Source organism: Corylus avellana, chromosome 7 (assembly GCF_965113065.1).
Source record: "Corylus avellana chromosome 7, dhCorAvel1.hap1.2, whole genome shotgun sequence".
NCBI classification, from domain to species: Eukaryota; Viridiplantae; Streptophyta; class Magnoliopsida; order Fagales; family Betulaceae; genus Corylus; species Corylus avellana.
Window position 1 is genome coordinate 3,342,942 of NC_142496.1, and position 18,344 is coordinate 3,361,285.

Below are 18,344 nucleotides of genomic sequence, written 5' to 3' on the forward strand. Positions count from 1 at the left end.
ATAAAACTAGATATTCTCTAGGTTTTGAAGGAAAATAGAGGAATAAACTCAAATCTAAGTATTCTCATTAATCAAAATCAATAATAAACAACAACTCTCTTTCTCTGGAGGCTATAAGCATATATTTATAGCCCAAAACCCAAAACCTAATAAAATATGACATAAATACTCACAAAATCCTAAACCCTAATAAAATAACAAAATAAAAACTCTCAAAACACTAACCTAAATAAAATAACATAAAGTCAGCTAGAAAATAAAACAAATTGACAGCGCCCATCCGGACGGGACATATGGCCGTCCGGACGGCCACGACACTTAAACGACAAAAACATGAAATTTAATATATGGGTTCGGAATACACTCCGATCTACATCATTCTCCCCAGGTTGAAGAGAATTCGTCCTCGAATTCGGCCGATTCTTTCCACAGTCCTTCGGCTGTCCAGTCAACTCATTCCATCCTCCTCTTCTCAAAATCACAACAAGGTCACACCTCATAATAAACATGATGGCCCGCACCTCACCTTACTGAGTAGACTTGCCAAGCTTTGCTCGTACCTTGCCCTTCCCAAATGCCATGAGAATCCCCAAAGAACTCACAAAGACCCTTTCACTCTTTGATAGAAAAGTCGTCTTCGCCCCATAGACCTCATCACAACTTTGGTTAAAAGTTTTTGACAAGATAGCATCGACTCCAAGGAAATCAACTTCCAAATCAAAGATTTCTATTTCAGGACTTCCATCAAACACTTGGTGTATAGAACTCACCTCTTCATCGGGATAGATGTCATAGATTAGTGGAGAGGCCCAATCTACCGAGCAATCTTCTTCAATAAATCCATCTTTCTCCACCACAACTAATTGACTCCAATTCTCCGTCGCCTCTCTAGGCACCATCTCCGCCATCTTCCTAGGTACTTCTTTTTATGGAATTTTTTTTTATTTTTTGTGTCACCAAGAACTCTTTGGGTTGCAAGCAACCTTGGAATTCTGGTACATCGAGTTTGAACCTACTCACCCACCAATTGGCATGAGCTTGCGCAAGGTGCTGACGTTCGTGCGTTTGGCGCTCCGCAAACGGGTTTCTAGATCCACTCCCTTTGTGACCACACAGGTTGGATATTCCAGTAGTAAGGTCTTCAATTTGATCCCTCATAGCCGTGAATTGATCCTCCACATGTTGCCAACGTTCAGTGATAGATTTGCCTTCCGCCTCCCCAAATCGTGGTCTTGGTTGGCGACGACAATTGTTCGGCACACTACCCAGGTGCCAAAAACGAATCGCCGGTTGCTCCTTATGTGATGTCTTCGTGCGCACGTGCACCTCGTTCATGTCTGCTAGACGGTCGCTCCTCTCCATTCATGGAAAGTAACTTGAGCTCTGATACCAACTGATGCAGCGTGACTTAGTGGGCTGCAGCGAAAAACATCAATAAGTAGTGGATAAATACTTCTAGATCTTAATTCTATCAATGATCTAAGAAATCTTCTTGACAAAACTAGATACTCTCCAGGTTTTAAAGGAAAATAAAGGAATAAACTCAACTCTGAGTATTCTCATTAATCAAAATCAATAATAAACAACAACTTCCTTTCTCTGGATGCTATAAGCATATATTTATAACCCAAAACTATAAACCTAATAAAATATGACATAAATACCCACAAAACCCTAAACTTAATAAAATAACGAAATAAAGACTCCCAAAACTCTAGCCCTAATAAAATAACAACATAAAGTCGGCTAGAAAATAAAACAAATTGACAGCGCTAGTCCGGACGACCACGACACTTAAACTACAAAAACATGAAATAACATATGGGTTCGGAATACACTCCGATCTACATCAGTTATTATCACCAAAGTTTTTTTCTACTTCACCATCCATCCATTCACCAAAAGCCTAAGCACCTAATTATAGATTTTCATAAAATCAAATAACATAACAGATATTTGCACTTCTCAAATACTTTGTTATCTAGTGCTTCCATTGACACAAGACCTTGTGAATAGCAGGACTGATCCATTCACTCCACGAAGAACTTTGACAGATCAAATATTTCAAGCGGGTTCGAATTTCCTAAACTACGTTTCAGGAATGAAATAGCCTTGAAATAGTCATTCCTACGGTCCATTAGAGAATGACTATTCCTTAAATTGAGGAATAATTATTTCTCAATTTAAGGAATAAAGTTATTCCTCAATTTAAGGAATAGTCATTCTCTCATGGGCCGTGGGAATTACTATTCCTGGTTTTTTTTTTTTTTCCTGGTGATAGATCCTTATCATATATTCTAACATTAAGACTATTCGTGTACTAAACGTAACCTTTGTATTTAATGAACTCAAATTTCCAAATCAAGATAAATTATTGTCTTCCTCGACCTCCAATAATTGCTCTTGGCCTGATGCATCTTTTGTAAGTACTTTAATCATTTTTCCTCTGTTTGTTTTTATGTTCTCCTATTTCTAATGCTCATAAAAGAGAAACATAATAGAATGAAAGGCTCCGTAGATTCATAGGGCACATTGCAAATTATTCAAGTTTGAAGGACATTGTAAATTTGGTAGTAGTTTGAGGGACTAAGTGTAGTTTCCCTTAATTATAACTTTTATGACAATACTGTTACTTACATATATATTAATATAAGACGATAATTAATGCTGGTTAACGACATCCACAATCAAGGCCCAATTTGGCATATAATTTATGTCAAACGTCAAAGGAATTAAAAGGGGGCCCAATTAATCGGGCCAACAAGGACTTCAAACACTAAGAAAAGGGAATTGCCCAAAGGAAGATGGCCTAGGTCCAGTTATCCCATTCAAAAAAAAATTATTAAACAAAATAAACAAAACAAAAAACTAAAACAAAAACCCTCTCCCTTTCCCTGTAATTTGCTTAGGAAAAAAAAATTGGGAAACAAACATTCAGTGTCAGTGGCGTACGTTGGTAATATATATTATTAGGTACCCCCATGGAGTGATTATAAAGTTAGGAACCAATTTATTTAATCATTTCTCCCTCTGAATAATGCATGGCGGAAGCACAACAAGAAAGCAAGCAACGTTCATTTTTGCAGAAGGCTGCAACTGGCCTTTTATTATAAAGCTTTAATTCGATGAGTATCTTTCACACACACACATATATTGATTCTCTTATAATCCCGAAATGAGATTTGTGGTAATTTCTCCGCTCTCTTACATCCAAGAAAATACCATAAAAATTTAATATTAATTTTAAAAGTTATTTATGGGATTAAAAAAAATTAGCGTAGGAAAGTAAAAATGTGTAGTATTGCTCGACCTATAAAGTGTAAAAGTCTTATACAGGAGTACTCATGGTTGATGATTTGAGCTTTGCTTGAAAAGAGACTCAATAATGTGTTAATTGTTTCTCTTCAATAATTATTTTTATTTATCAAAAATAAAAATAATGACTATGTACTTGAATTGTATGATAATTACAATTCAATGTTATAACTTTACCGCGGCTAATACTCTTCATTATATTTTTCTTTCATATAACTTTAATAACTTATGTATCGGAGCCTCTCCCGTCTTCTGGAGGTCGGTATTTTTCTCTCAATTACTTTCTCCTTATTTTACATGAGCCCATCATCTAATTTAACCAAACAAAAATCAGCTTGATTAGTTTATATGTATATATAAAAGAAAAGAAAAAGAGAGGTAATTTGATCCTTAATTGGATTGTATATTTTCCATATCTCCTCCATACAATCATTGTGAGCAGAGTACGGTGAAGAATTGTTTCCCATGCGTGAAACTCATGAGATCCAACTCATAACTGCAACCATATTCCTTTGAAATTTACAATTTCACAAGTTTTGAGTGTAAAGGGTAAACAGACAATCAAAAACCAATAAATACATCGTTAATTACGTCTTCTTTTAATCAGTTCATAAAAATAACCTTTCACTTGAACTATTGGCTTCTAATTAATTACCTTGGGTTGCTTGCTGGCCAAATACAGCATCAAACTTGCAACTCTTTTCTTGTATGAGATTAAATTAGTAAAATTATTTTTTCTTAATAGCTTAAGCTTTTACAATAGATGGTAATCTAACATGATATCAGAGTTTAAGAGTTTTATTTAATCTTGCAGATTATGTTCACCATCTTTAACAGATTCAGCCTTCGGTCAAAACCTGCGACTCAACTATCCAAACAAGTAAATTTTGAGTTTTTTGACCATCTATCCGAATAAGTAAATTTCATATAAAAAATTTTACATTAGTTGTCCAAAATTACAAACATTGTGATAATTAAGGAATCTTAATCCCATCCAAAACACCCAAACGTTCACTGATCACTTCAATAGAATCAGCACCAGGCACGCTGCTCAGTCCTAGTCAGCAGTCAGGCTACCCCACGCAGCGTCCATCCAAAAAAGTCTCCAACCCCAAGATCTTGCCACGTTGCCATCTTTGTCCACGCTCCCCACCCACTTTCCCTTTTATAGCTGCCCCCCATTGTCACTCACAAGAATAACAACTCTCTGTCTCTCTGTTTCTCTTTCACTCTCTCACATCCCCTGTAACCAATTCAAACAACTCCATTTTTGCTCATTCTCTGTAGAAAATATAGAGCAATCTCTGAATCTACGGAATGGCAGAAGGCTGCGCCAGGAAGCTCATCGTGCAAGTCTGCAACGCCAAGAATCTAATGCCCAAAGACGGCCAAGGGACGGCGAGCGCGTATGCGATCGTCGACTTCGATGGCCAGAGGCGGCGAACGAAGACCAAGTTCAGAGATCTCAACCCTGAATGGGACGAGCAGCTGGAGTTTGTCGTCCACGACAAAGACTCCATGGCTTCCGAGATCCTTGAAATCAATCTCTACAACGACAAGAAGAACGGAAAGAGAAGCACTTTTCTTGGTAAAGTCAAGATCGGCGGAAGCACTTTTGTGAACACCGGGGCTGAAGCCCTGGTGTACTATCCCTTAGAGAAGCGGAGCGTATTTTCGCAGATTAAAGGAGAGCTTGGGCTTAAGGTTTACTATGTTGACGAAGATCTGCCTACTTCAGAAGCAGCGGCTCCTCCGCCGGCGGAGAGTTTAAAAGAGGAAGAGAAGGTTGAGGAGAAAAAAGAAAACGAGAAGAAGGAAGAGAAAGTTGAGGAGAAGAAAGAAGACGAGAAGAAGGAAGAGAAAGCGGCTGGAGACGAGGAGAAGCCGAAGCCGCCGCCGGAAGATTCGAAACCTGAAGAGTCTCCGGCGCCGGCTCCGCCAGCAGAGGTGGAGAATCCTCCTGTTGCTCACATCGAGAAGTCGAGGCCAGTGAAAGAAAAAGAAGAGGCTGAAAAGCGGCCCGATCTCGGCCTAAACGAGCTTGACCTCCGGTCTCTGGCCAGCGGTCGGAGCCGCAGCGCGTGCGACCTCGTCCACCGCATGCCTTTCCTCTACGTACGCGTGGTGAAGGCCAAGCGCGCCAAGCCTGAATCTGGATCGTCCGTTTATGCCAAGCTTGTGATCGGGACCCACAGTATCAAAACCAAGAGCCAGAGTGATAAGGATTGGGACCAAGTTTTCACATTCGATAAAGAGGGCTTGAACTCCACCTCGCTGGAAGTATCCGTGTGGGCTGAGGAGAAAAAGGAGAATGACCAGAGCACGGAGAGCTGCTTGGGAACGGTGTCGTTTGATTTGCAGGAGGTGCCAAAGCGTGTTCCCCCGGATAGTCCTTTGGCTCCGCAGTGGTACACTTTGGAATCAGACGATTCTCCGGGGAATGACGTCATGTTGGCGGTCTGGATCGGGACTCAGGCGGATGAGGCCTTTCAGGAGGCTTGGCAATCGGATTCCGGCGGGTTCATACCCGAGACCCGAGCCAAGGTGTACCTGTCCCCGAAGCTATGGTATCTGAGGCTAACGGTCATCCAAACCCAAGATTTGCAGCTACGCTCGCAGGCCGAGCCTAAGGTTCGGAGTCCGGAGCTTTACGTAAAGGCTCAGCTCGGCGCTCAGGTTTTTAAAACGAGTAGGACATCTGTCGGCTCGTCCTCATCCAGCTCGGCTAATCCAACGTGGAATGAGGATCTCCTTTTTGTGGCGGCTGAGCCGTTTGAGCCGTTTCTTGTGGTTACTGTTGAAGACGTCACTAATGGACAGCCTGTGGGGCACGCGAAGGTACACGTGGCAAGCATCGAGAGGAGAACGGACGAACGAACGGATCTGAAATCAAGATGGTTTAATCTAGTGGGTGATGAGAATCTTCCCTACACTGGGAGGATACACCTGCGCGTATGTTTGGAGGGTGGGTATCACGTGCTGGACGAAGCCGCTCACGTGACCAGCGACGTTCGAGCCTCAGCCAAACAGCTAGCCAAAGCTCCAATTGGCTTGCTTGAGGTTGGGATCCGCGGGGCAAGTAATTTACTCCCTGTGAAAACCAAAGATGGTACACGTGGGACAACCGATGCCTACGTGGTAGCCAAGTATGGGCCCAAATGGGTGCGCACCCGTACGATCCTCGACCGGTTTAATCCACGGTGGAACGAGCAGTACACGTGGGACGTGTACGACCCTTGCACGGTGCTCACCATAGGTGTTTTCGACAACGGAAGGTACAAGCGCGATGAAGCCGGGAAGCCGGGAAAAGATGTCCGCCTTGGAAAAATACGTGTACGGCTATCCACGCTTGATACAAATTGGGCGTACATGAACTCGTACTCCCTCACTGTATTGCTTCCCGATGGGGCCAAGAAAATGGGAGAGATTGAGATAGCCGTTAGATTCTCTTGCTCATCATGGTTTAGCCTAATCCAAGCCTACGCCACCCCAATGCTTCCCCGGATGCATTATGTTCGTCCATTGGGTCCAGCCCAGCAGGATATTCTGCGCCACACCGCTATGCGGATAGTCACGGGTCGGCTTGCGCGGTCCGAGCCACCTTTGGGTCAAGAAGTGGTTCAATTCTTGTTGGACTCTGACACACACGTGTGGAGCATGAGGCGGAGCAAGGCCAATTGGTTTCGGGTCGTGGGTTGCCTTATACGTGCAGCGACTTTGGCACGTTGGCTGGATGGGATTCGCACGTGGGTGCACCCTCCCACAACGGTCTTAGTCCACCTGCTGCTCGTGGCCGTTGTATTTTGCCCACATCTAGTTCTCCCCACCATTTTTATGTACGCCTTCATGATCATCGTTCTGAGATTCAGATATCGCCAAAGGGCTCCACACAGCATGGACCCTAGATTATCCCACGTGGACTCCGTGGTCCCCGATGAGCTTGATGAAGAATTTGACGGATTCCCCACCACACGATCGCCGGAACAGGTTCGTATTAGGTACGACCGTTTGCGGGCCCTGGCGGGGAGGGCCCAAACCCTGCTTGGCGATGTGGCGGCACAAGGGGAGCGTTTGGAAGCCTTGTTTAACTGGAGGGACCCACGTGCCACTGGGATATTTGCTGTGTTTTGCCTATTTGCGTCGTTGATGTTTTATGCGGTGCCCTTCAAGGCCTTCGTGTTGGGCACGGGATTCTATTATCTGCGACACCCGAGGTTCCGCGACGACATGCCGTCTGTTCCGCTCAACTTTTTCCGGCGTCTACCGTCACTCTCCGATCAAACTATGTAGTGCACTTTCCTGGTGAAGTGACTTAGATGATTTATTTTTGTTTATTTGCTAAAAAGCATTGCTTTTATTATTTAGTAATTGGGTTTACTTTTTAATTAATAATGAGGGGCATTAAAGTGAGGAAAAAGTTTTTTGTTGGTATGCTTTAAAGAGTGGAAAAAGCGACCGTTGGTTGTCTAGTGAGTGTGGTGGACCATCCATGAATTTCGAAAACAAGAGGTCTTTACCTGCAATAAGGGTACGGTATAAATTCAAAAAGACACTACAAATGGAGGTGACCGTTAGATGAAGGAAGAGCCTGATATAAATACTTTAGAAATTCAGATATGAATGCATCCACGCCTGAAACGTTGGATAGGATGACAATTATACCTCGAATTTATGACATATAGTACTATAATATAGTAGTATGAATTGGTAATCAGAACATGAACGGAAAGAACTTATTGCAGGATCTCGAAAAACGAGTAATATATGTTGGACCTTTATCCTTTTTTCTTTTTAGGTTCAATAAAGTTCATATTAACTGGAATTTCCAGTTATATTTTGATATCTTTTTTATTAGTAGTGTAAGCTTAGTATTTTACTCCAATGAATGAAAGCTTAGTATTTTATGCCATCAAATAAGGAACACACACACACACACACACACACATATATATATATATATATATATATATATATATATATATATATATATATATATATGCTTGAAACACCAAAAAATAATACAACTTTTTACACCAAATAATTTTTCTTTTCTTGACAAAATACCTATTGACAAAACTACCAAAGTCACCGTCTTGATTGGTTTTAAAGATTCCGATGTTCGAGGTTAGTGAGCGTTAGGTTAGAATGAATGAAAAAGTTCACAAAATTTATTTGAATTAAAGATCCAGTGTTTTCATCTCTCCTGTATTTAGTGTTTTTACATGATATGTCAAATTTTTATTAAAGACCCTAAAATGAGGTTTTAGGTCATATCTTGATAGAAGGAATACCTCTTCCCAGTCCATCACCAGGAAAACCAAAACCAAAACCAAAATTTGCTTTATTTGGTACCACACACGATCTACCGAGCAAATAGAATACATTTCAAGAATATCAGTACCATAACATAACAAAAAACAAAAACAACAGCAAAAAGAATGTCTGCAGAATGGAGGCCTAATGGAAACAATTTAACATCTTGAATTAGCTTTCTGCAGCCTCATGACAGCAGTCCATGCACCTTCTTCAAACACAAGTAATAGTAACCATTTTGGTTGTCTAAAGTTTGGCTTTACTGGAACTCAGAAGCAAGAGATCCATCTAAGCAGCTGATGTTGCTAGTTCTTTGCCTAGGGTCGATGGCACCAGTTTCTGGGGCTGTAGGCACATAACAGGAGCCGATGTTAAAGCATAGAAATGATTTTGATAAACTTAACAAAAAGAAAGAAACACACACACACACACACATCAAGGTAGAATGTCTATCATATTTACCAATAAGGAAACATGAATCACTCTGTACTTGAAATTTGTCTCTTCATGTAACTTCTTGTTAATTTCTTTAAGAGTGAGGTCATTTCAATGGAGGGGAAGGTCAATATTCTGACAGAAAACTGAATGTCAAGGAAAAATGCATTTTCTCACAATTTCTCACAAAGTTTTATATGTAATCCTGGATTTAGAGTTTAAATTTGAACCAACTACATAAATCAAGGGATGCCTAGGAATTGGTTTGAAGAGCATATGTATTAATACAATTACAAAACATACGAAAACAATCAACCAAACAGGAGTTGATCAATTGAAATTCTTTTTCGCACCAAAAAGTAATAAATGTGGACTGTTCCAAATACATTATATTAAGTTCATCTTAGGCGGAAAAAAAAAAATCATCAACTGTGCTACATCTACAATCTGCCAAACATCCCAAACAAAGAGATACTTATAAACACAAATCAAAGGTAGTGTGTATATGCATACAACCACATATAGACATAGACACATTCAGGGTGAATCAGATTCTTACCGCTTGTAATTCCTGTTCATGCTTTGGGATAAAAGCAGTATCAACCTTGCCATTTCTAAAATCCTGTCATAAAATAGCAAATATTACAAATTAGATAGTTCAACAGAGGGGGGAAGGAACACACGCACAGAGAAACAGACAAAGACAACTAAATAAAAAATTTAGAAGAAATGATACATATCAAAGCTTGCCTACCTCTACATCCAGGATAAGTTTATGGTATTCAATGGTCGTAGGGACCCCTGTGGAAAAGTGTTCAAAGTTAAAATGCTTAGTTAAAGAATCCAATGGGGGGACTAATCAAAACATTATATAGATGTCAAGCACAAAACAATTATAATCAATGAGTCTATGAATGAAAAACACAACAGAGATGAGTGCAGACACCTCGTTAGTACAAGATCTCCACTAAAGTGCAAGTGGATAAAAACCAAATAAAGGCAAAACGGTAGGGGAAACAAAACCCTCTCTAGAAAGTACCTATCTGTTAAACTAGCACAAGATGTGTTTGAAGATTTAGTCAATTGATGACACAGGCTTTTTTAGATAAGATGTTGGGGCTTTCAGACCCCATACCACCCTCCCACACTACATAGAATAAATTGCTAGCAACCATGACCACAAAGAAATTGACGTGTAAAATGACAGGAAGAAATAAAATAAGGTATAATCTTTAGTTAAGAACTTGTACAGTTACCTGTAATAATAGTGTCTTCAAGAGCCCTTTTCATGCGTGCAATTGCCTTTTCTCTTGTTGGAGCCCATACAATAAGCTGCAGCATGGTGCCAAAGTTGCCAAACTTATTAGAACAACTTGTAGCAAAAATTTCAATTTGGATGAGAAGCCAAAGATTTTGCATCATAAATTCACCATAAGCTGTACATCCATCACCTAACCAATGCTAAGATGGCAAGAAATATATTTCTAAATGAAAAAGTACTTCATCTTCTATATCTATGACCCCCCAAGGGGTTGGCCTAAGTGGTGGAGGCCTTGGTCTTAAGGTTTGCTCCCTTCAAGGTCCAAAGTTTAACAACTCATGGGTGCAAACAATCTCTTGGAGCCACACCCCCTAGTGAAAAGTTAGCGATTTAACCAGTTCCATATAGGGAAACTGCCGAGGGTGTGGTGCACGGGACCGGAGTTTACTTTGCAAGAGTGGGTCCGAAGGGCCCTGTCTTGGAGAGGTTCCCGACATCAAAATAAAATAAAATAAAAATAAATAAATAAATAAATGTCAACACATAAGACACTTGATGTAGATTATCTAAGAGATCTAAAGACTGAAACTTAATTTATTTGGTATATGGCCAAAGCTCTTTCACTAGAGGACCTGAAGCCAAAATGTGTGCTCTAAATTCTTTTCTCCATTAATCTTTTTTTTTTTTTTTTTTACCAATTCAATTCCATTGTCATTAACAAGTCCAATTGAAAGTTACTGTCACAAAAGTTTTTTATACTTTACCATCCATCCATACACCATAAGCCTAAGCACCTAGACATCAATGACTTAAAATATATAGATATAAGTAGAGTTAGCAGGGCAGAAAAGTGCCCCTCATTTACATCTATACTACTAATATCTGCATGAACTGAACCATATAGATTATTGATACACAAACAATTCTGAGCACACAGAATACACGGATGCAACAGCACACTATGAATCAGCATGCATCCACACAAATACTCAATGAGATCAACTGATATATACACCACATCACACAAGGAGAAACATAAACTACTAAAAGGAAAAGTGTTACTGACCTTTCCAAGAAGGGAATCATAGCTCGGAGGAACCACATAGTCAGGATAAACATGGCTATCCATTCTAACAAACGGACCTCCAGATGGCAAATATGCAGTTATTCTCCCTGTTGTCCAAAGTAGATAGAAAAGATTGACAACAATTATATATTACTTGGTATAGTATAGAATATATTGAAACCACCATGCTAATTTGTTTCATTCTAGTATTCTGAAACTGGCAAGGAAGTACGCATCAAAGCATACACTGAATAAAAAGGGTAAAACTAGCAACTTGAAGCCTGTAACCTATTAGTTATTAGGGCTTGACTACATTCTAATAAAGGAAAATTTAGCAACATTATTACATGGCCCAGCTGCATACAAATGGCACTTGTTAGGCAATCTAACAAACTTGAGAGAACAGTATCTCAGAAAGGATTTTGGTGCATCACATGCATGCAAGAAATAGACCACAGGCACATTCTCTAAACATACCTGGTCCAGGTCGAAATCCTTTGAAGGCATCTTCTGCGTTGATTCGGCATTCAATTGAATGTCCTCTAAGCACAATATCTTCCTGTAGATAGAATCCCAGCAAGAAAGTAAACGCATTGAATTTTATGCTACGGACTTCTTTCTTTTCTTGGATAAAATATTTTATGCTCAAGGCTTATAACTAGGGTATCCCTTTCTCGCTACCTGTTTGTACCGGAGTTTTTCTCCCATAGCTACAAGAATTTGTTCCTCAATCAAGTCCACAGAGGAGATCATTTCTGTCACAGGATGCTCAACCTGAGTCCCCCCAGCCAACCCAAATGGAAAAGCATTATTTACCATTACTTGTGATTAGTCCCCTAAAACAGGTATGTTTTGAAACATTCTTATTCAAATTCGCATTCTCAAGAAATTATTTCTACCTGGATCCGGGTGTTCATTTCCATAAAGTAGAAGGAACCTCTTTCATCCAAAAGAAACTCAACTGTTCCAACACCAATATAACCTATAGATGCTGCTGCTGCAACTGCTGCATCACCCATGGCCTTCCGCAACTCAGGGGTCAATGCAGGAGAGGGTGCTTCTTCCAGCAGCTTTTGATTCCGTCTCTGTACAAAAGGCACAGTCAAGAGGGCTTAAAACATATTATTTACTTGCATTTCAAAAGTAGTTGCAAGAGACTTCACCCAAAAGCCTTCCAAAACCACCTCAATTTTAACGTTATACAATAACAAAACAAAAGCCAAAATGTGAATAGAGTTGGGAAGTAAGGTCTCTATTTTTTGACTTGAACAGATCAAAAGTCGATAAAAGTATTTACCAGCTTCAGATACTTCCGTTTGCCTATAGAACTTACAACTTGGTTATTCAATTTTGAATATGAAGCAAGCTCTATTTTCATAGTGGGATTCAGCAACCACTCAGAAATCAGTTTGACAAACTGTCCCAAAAATAAAAGGAGGAATGAGTGGGTTCCTTTACCTGGATGCTGCAATCACGCTCTCCAAAGTGAACAACATTGCCATATTTATCCGCAAGAACCTGTAAAACCATATAGAACGCTAGGGATGAACCAAAAGTTGCATGCAGGATTCAGATTGGCAAATTAAACTTAAAATTAAAATTAAAATCAACTAAAAACACACTATATATTACCTTGCCCTTTATTTCTTCATTTCTCGGCCAATATTACCTTACTAAACAATATGTCAACAACTCAATATTATTTCTCTACTTTCTACCACCCAAAATAAAAAATTCTCGTGTCCAGAATCAACCTATCCAAGTCGACTCAGTTTTATGGTAACGAACATTCCTGAATCAACACCTTTACAATTCAAATGAATCTTTACTGTAGCATATACATAAACCTATGGCATGAAAAGGTCTAATTGACCTTATCTGTACACTCATCTAAATCTAAAACAAAGTTTCCCACTGTTACTCATTGAAACTGTTTATCCATGATTTACCTTTATGAATGGATAACCATTTCCATCTTGACTAGAGAAATGCAAATCATTTACAACAAGCTGCTATGAGTTTGGAACATTAGAATAACTGAAACCTTTGATTAAACTGACTGGAAGTAGCACATTCTGAAGTTTGCATAGAGCCTGGGATCATGTAGTCTATTAGTGGGCAAATCTAGAGCACTCAGGACGCCCTTAATGGTCCATAAATCAACTGCATGATTTCTCCAGCTGAGCTTAAAGATCCAGAAATACTGAGTAATTTTTTCAATAAAAGAACAGTCAAGTAGAATGTCTCCATGAAGTACGGACTTGTTCTCCTTGTAAGTGACCCTTCTTGAGTTTCTGACTTAGTTAAATGAAATTCCTTTGTAACTTTAAGAGATGATAGATTTGAAAAGATATCAAAACACCCAGAAGTCACCTGGAACTCAATGTGCCTCGGATTTTGAACGTACTTCTCCAAATACACTCCATCATTTCCAAAGGCAGCTGCAGCCTCACTCTTGGCTTGCTGCAAATTGAATCAGACTCAATTTAATAAAAAAATTCACAGAAACAAGCAAGCAAATTTCATGACTTCACCCTTCACACCATTCTTATGTAGGACAGAGGTGCTACCATAAAATAATTAATATAACTTACAAGAGGGAGATCATGAAGTTTTAAACCATTCAACACCTTTTTTTTTTCACAATGGAACAAACATCAACTTTTAAGAGGTGACTAGAAATTTATGGAAGTTCAAACATCAAACAGTTTATATAACAGGCATCCTGAAGTAACATAACAGGAAAATGCATTGGGAGATATACCTGTAGTAACTTCACAAACTCATCAGGATGTTTAGCTAGACGCATGCCACGACCTCCACCACCTGCTGTTGCCTTGAAAGCATAAAATGTTCACAGAAAATTCAATAAGGAATAAAGATGAGATTTAATACTTCATTTAACTGCAGAGTTGTAGGAGTTCGGGGATATTGTTTTCATTATTCTTCTAAACACTAAGATTGACCCCTTTGCAAGAATTTTGATGAGTTGATGCAAGGCATTGTTTCAATTGTTTCAATTGCGCTTAATCTCTTATGTAGACATGCAACATAGAAATCATGAGATTGTAGAGAATAGACCTAGGGATGTTGAATAAGTATGCACAATGTAGTGAAACCATTCTTAACACATTTATGGGTAACAATTAACAACTGCAATAGTTGTAAAGGAGATAATCACTCACTGAAGTGTTTCTCACAGACCTCTACACTTGAATTCATGTCAAACCTTAAACCCAAAGGGTTTTGAAAAAGAACAAAAAAATGTAAAAATAAGTGACAAGTACACTCCACTTTTCATATAGTTTCAATTAAACAATTTCATGGCTTGGACCATTTTATAAGTATGTTTGCTTTCCTTAAAAAGAAAATATTAAATTTTTCATCTGATGAGTAGCTTTATTAATTTATAGGTGTTTGTGACACCAATTTGCTCTTTCCAGTCTATTTTGATGTTCTATTGGTAATACATACTTAGAGATAATGGTATTTATTAACTCTGTAATTGCTATTTTGTTTGCTCATCATAAGCCCCCGAAAATTAAGCAGATATATTCTAGTCAGAAGCAAAATAAAATTCCTACTACTCATAAGTTAGCCAATAAAGATAGAGTGGATGTCTATTGTAATTCCAGGTGCCACAAAAGGCACATTGTGTACTAACCATCATAAAACAAATCACAAAGACAAGATTATTTACCTTAATCATAACAGGAAATCCAATCTCATGGGCAAGCTTGACTGCTTCTTCTGTGCTCTGTAATAGCAATTATGGTAAAAAGACGTTTTTCCAAACAATAACAAAAGTGATCTCACAAATTTTTACCAAGTTGTAAAATACTATAACATCACAAGTGACGCATGATACCTGCAACAGTCCGTCACTTCCTGGTACGGTTGGAACACCTGCTTTCTTCATCGTCTCTCTAGCCGTTGACTTGTCACCCATAACACGGATACTGTCAGGCTGCAAAATGTAACCAGGAATTCAAATTTCTTGACCAAACTCTTGAAATGCGAAATGACTTCAACCATGGACTCTCAATAACATCTTTCTATATGTGACAGAAAATTTAACCATCTGTTTAGAAATTCAACATACATAAACAAAAGAAATTAAGCCTTCAAGACTTTGTAATAAATTCTATTAAAAGAAAACACAATAAGGGAGAGACCTTGTTCACGAGAAGTATGCAAGACACCCCTTATAGGTGGGGAAAGAGAAAAAAAAAAAAAAAAAAACCCTTTGGAGTGTAGTGACTGGTAAATTTATTATCAGTTAAATGTGTTATTCACACACAACGGATCCATGAAAGGGATCACTTTGGGAATTAAGATATAAATCTCTTACTCAACTTACGTGGAATTTTGACAAGAAATGCCACATTAAATAACATAGTCTGACCCCTTAAAAGATAGGTTCTTGAGGTATTTGAGGTACTTACATTAGGCCCAATAAAGTTGATTCCATGTTCTCTGCACATTTCAACAAATACTGCATTCTCAGCAAGGAACCCATATCCAGGATGCAGCATTGTACACTTACGGCTGATAGCAGCAGATAAAACGTTTGGAATTAACAAATACCTGTAATAAACAGATCAGCATGCATGTTACACCACTATCACCCATACCAAGAACTAAACTGGAGGAAAATGCAAATATTGAGACCAAAATTAATGACATAAATATATTTATCAAATTTATCTTTGAGGTTTCCTTAAGAAAGAAACAACTTTCAAACATCATTCAGTGTCATTACGGCCTGCAATAGTATAATTCTTAAAGAACATAACCCATCCAAAAGAGATCCTGGAGAAAATGCCACTTCCATATTACAAATGTGAGGAAGCCAAAACTAAACTAAACTTGTGAGGAGGAAAATATTTGAAACATTACTAAACTAGCTAGAATTGCAAATGGGTCGTGAAACTTTGTTGTATTCAACAATATTCTTTGCAACTGGATCTTTATGCTTTATCCTTCAAAACCGATACTGCACAGCCAACTTAGAGTTATACCCTTATTAGAAAGAAAATTTTCTGGAAGTTAAAGTCTCAATAACAGACTGAAAAATAATAAATAGGTAATAAAAAAAATGCTATAGTGTTCCAACTGATGTACGCAAAAAAGTATACAAAAAACATGAACCATACTCTTTATATTAAACTCTAACTTCTAGTTTTTATTTTGCAGATTTCAAGGCTAAGTAACAATGCAATGAGGTTTTGCGCTTGCTTTACCTATTTCAATCTTTATAACGTTAAATATGTCTTCAATTTATGAGGTGGAAAGTAATGCAGGCAGCACAAATAAAGCTTGACTTGGCAGCTCTTAGTCTATGGGCAGAGAATGGATTGAACATCAGCATAAAACATTAATGAGTGACAAAAATTTATAGCTCCATCACAGATTTTAGTGACATCTCCAACCATATCTAAGAGGATTCATCCTCTAAATTTTATTGGGAGTGCACTCCTACAGGATTTGGTACAAAAAAAAAAAAAAAAGTTCTTTAAAATCAGTTTTTCTCATTTGTTCCTAACCATCATTATTTATCCCAACAAGATTACCCGTTTCATCAACGAAACATAAAGGCACATATAACAAAGATTTGCTGGCATATATAGAAAGGAAGATGCATATATAATAATGAACTATGGGAACAAACATTAAAGGAACAAAAATAAGAAAATGAAACTATAAGCACTTACGACTGACTGCTTGGTGCTTCACCAATGCAAAGCGATTCATCAGCCAATTTCACATGAAGTGCGTCCTTGTCTATGGTCGAGTAAACAGCCACACAAGGTATCCCCATCTCATGCGCAGTTCTAATAACTCGAACAGCAATTTCTCCTCTATTTGCCACAAGAATCTTATCAGCGCGGCATGTAGCATAGAGAGCTCCTCCACGCTTCTTAGATTTGACGCTACTAACTTGTGCACCCTGAGCTCTTTGCCTAGGAAAGCTCAATCTACTTCCCAACATAAAGCTACATTGGGAACTTCTGATTCCCCCACTTCTTCCCACAAATAAACCCTTCCATTGCATCAAGAAAACCCAAACAAAAAAAGTGAATTTTTTGATAATGTAAAGATTCCTTTCTGACCCATTTCACAATCCACCAATTTGAGCACAACCCAACACTTAGCACCAGAAATTAAATTCAAAGAAACAAGAAAATGAGTTATAGAGGGACTTACAGGAGGTGAGGTGACAGATTTACACAAAGGCATTGTGGCATCCATTTTCAGAACGAAGGGAAACAAAGAATGCCTAAAACAAAACAAACCCATTTGAATCAAGTAAAAACTGATATCAATCTTAGCATCATTATCCAACGGTAAGTGTGAAAAATACCTCTAGAATGGGAACGATAATGGCAGGTTCTGATCCAAAATTTCAGAGAGTGCTTCAGAGAGAGATAGAAAGAATGTTACTTGGGAAGAGAGAAAGACAAGAGGAAGGTAGCGAGAGTGGGTGAAGCCGTTGGGATTTGAAGAAGTTTGATGGGAGGACTGAGGAGATGTCGATGAAAACGAGGGAAGTTAGCAGATTGGAAGCTCCGCCTGTGTGTGTGTACAACAGTACAAGTGCTTGACTTTTCTGTATAATGCAATGTGAATAGGCTATAGCTCGTTATATTTTGCATTTCTTTGCTTTATTTTTTTTTATTATTATTATTATTTTCAGCATTACACGTACATTTATCACTTACTTATTTTTTTGTTTTTTTTTTTAAAAAAAAAAATCAACATTAAATCTGTAGAACTTATATGTTTATAAAAAATAAAAATCAAATAGTTCTCTATTTTTTTCACTATGAATTGACATTTATATAATGCAATTAATAATCTAATTATTGAATAAATGACACAAGTTAGGAGGAGTCACATAAATGAATAATTAATATAATATATGAATAAGTAATAATTTAACATTGTATTTTA

The 18,344-nt window shown here is 38.3% G+C and overlaps 2 protein-coding genes across 2 annotated transcripts; one reads left to right on the forward strand and one right to left on the reverse strand.

Moving 5' to 3' along the window:
• The first annotated feature begins 4,526 nt into the window (after window positions 1–4,526).
• On the forward strand, window positions 4,527–7,784 carry LOC132184258 (C2 calcium/lipid-binding plant phosphoribosyltransferase family protein). Its single transcript, XM_059597819.2, has one exon. It carries the CDS (start codon window positions 4,633–4,635, stop codon window positions 7,603–7,605), a length of 2,973 nt encoding a protein of 990 aa, XP_059453802.2. The 5' UTR covers window positions 4,527–4,632; the 3' UTR covers window positions 7,606–7,784.
• An 856-nt stretch (window positions 7,785–8,640) lies between these two features.
• CAC2 (acetyl Co-enzyme a carboxylase biotin carboxylase subunit) lies at window positions 8,641–17,995 on the reverse strand. The gene is made up of 17 exons (XM_059597660.2): window positions 17,755–17,995; window positions 17,598–17,670; window positions 17,105–17,433; window positions 15,836–15,977; window positions 15,259–15,357; window positions 15,091–15,147; window positions 14,155–14,226; window positions 13,764–13,853; window positions 12,849–12,908; window positions 12,290–12,475; window positions 12,072–12,164; window positions 11,868–11,949; window positions 11,391–11,497; window positions 10,320–10,395; window positions 9,818–9,864; window positions 9,623–9,685; window positions 8,641–8,973 (listed from the first exon to the last, which is right to left on the reverse strand). Exons 2-17 carry the CDS (start codon window positions 17,640–17,642, stop codon window positions 8,917–8,919), a joined length of 1,605 nt encoding a protein of 534 aa, XP_059453643.2. The 5' UTR covers window positions 17,643–17,670; window positions 17,755–17,995; the 3' UTR covers window positions 8,641–8,916.
• Window positions 17,996–18,344: the final 349 nt, after the last annotated feature.

Coding starts and splice junctions, on each gene's coding strand:
- LOC132184258 (XM_059597819.2), top strand. CDS start 4,633: ATGGCAGAAGGCTGCGCCAGGAAGCTCATCGTGCAAGTCTGCAACGCC.
- CAC2 (XM_059597660.2), bottom strand. CDS start 17,642: ATGGATGCCACAATGCCTTTGTGTAAATCTGTCACCTCACCTCCT. Junction 17,434..17,597: donor AATCTGTCACCTCACCTCCT/GTAAGTCCCTCT, acceptor ATGCAATGGAAG/GGTTTATTTGTGGGAAGAAG. Junction 8,974..9,622: donor ATGAACAGGAATTACAAGCG/GTAAGAATCTGA, acceptor ATGTGCCTACAG/CCCCAGAAACTGGTGCCATC.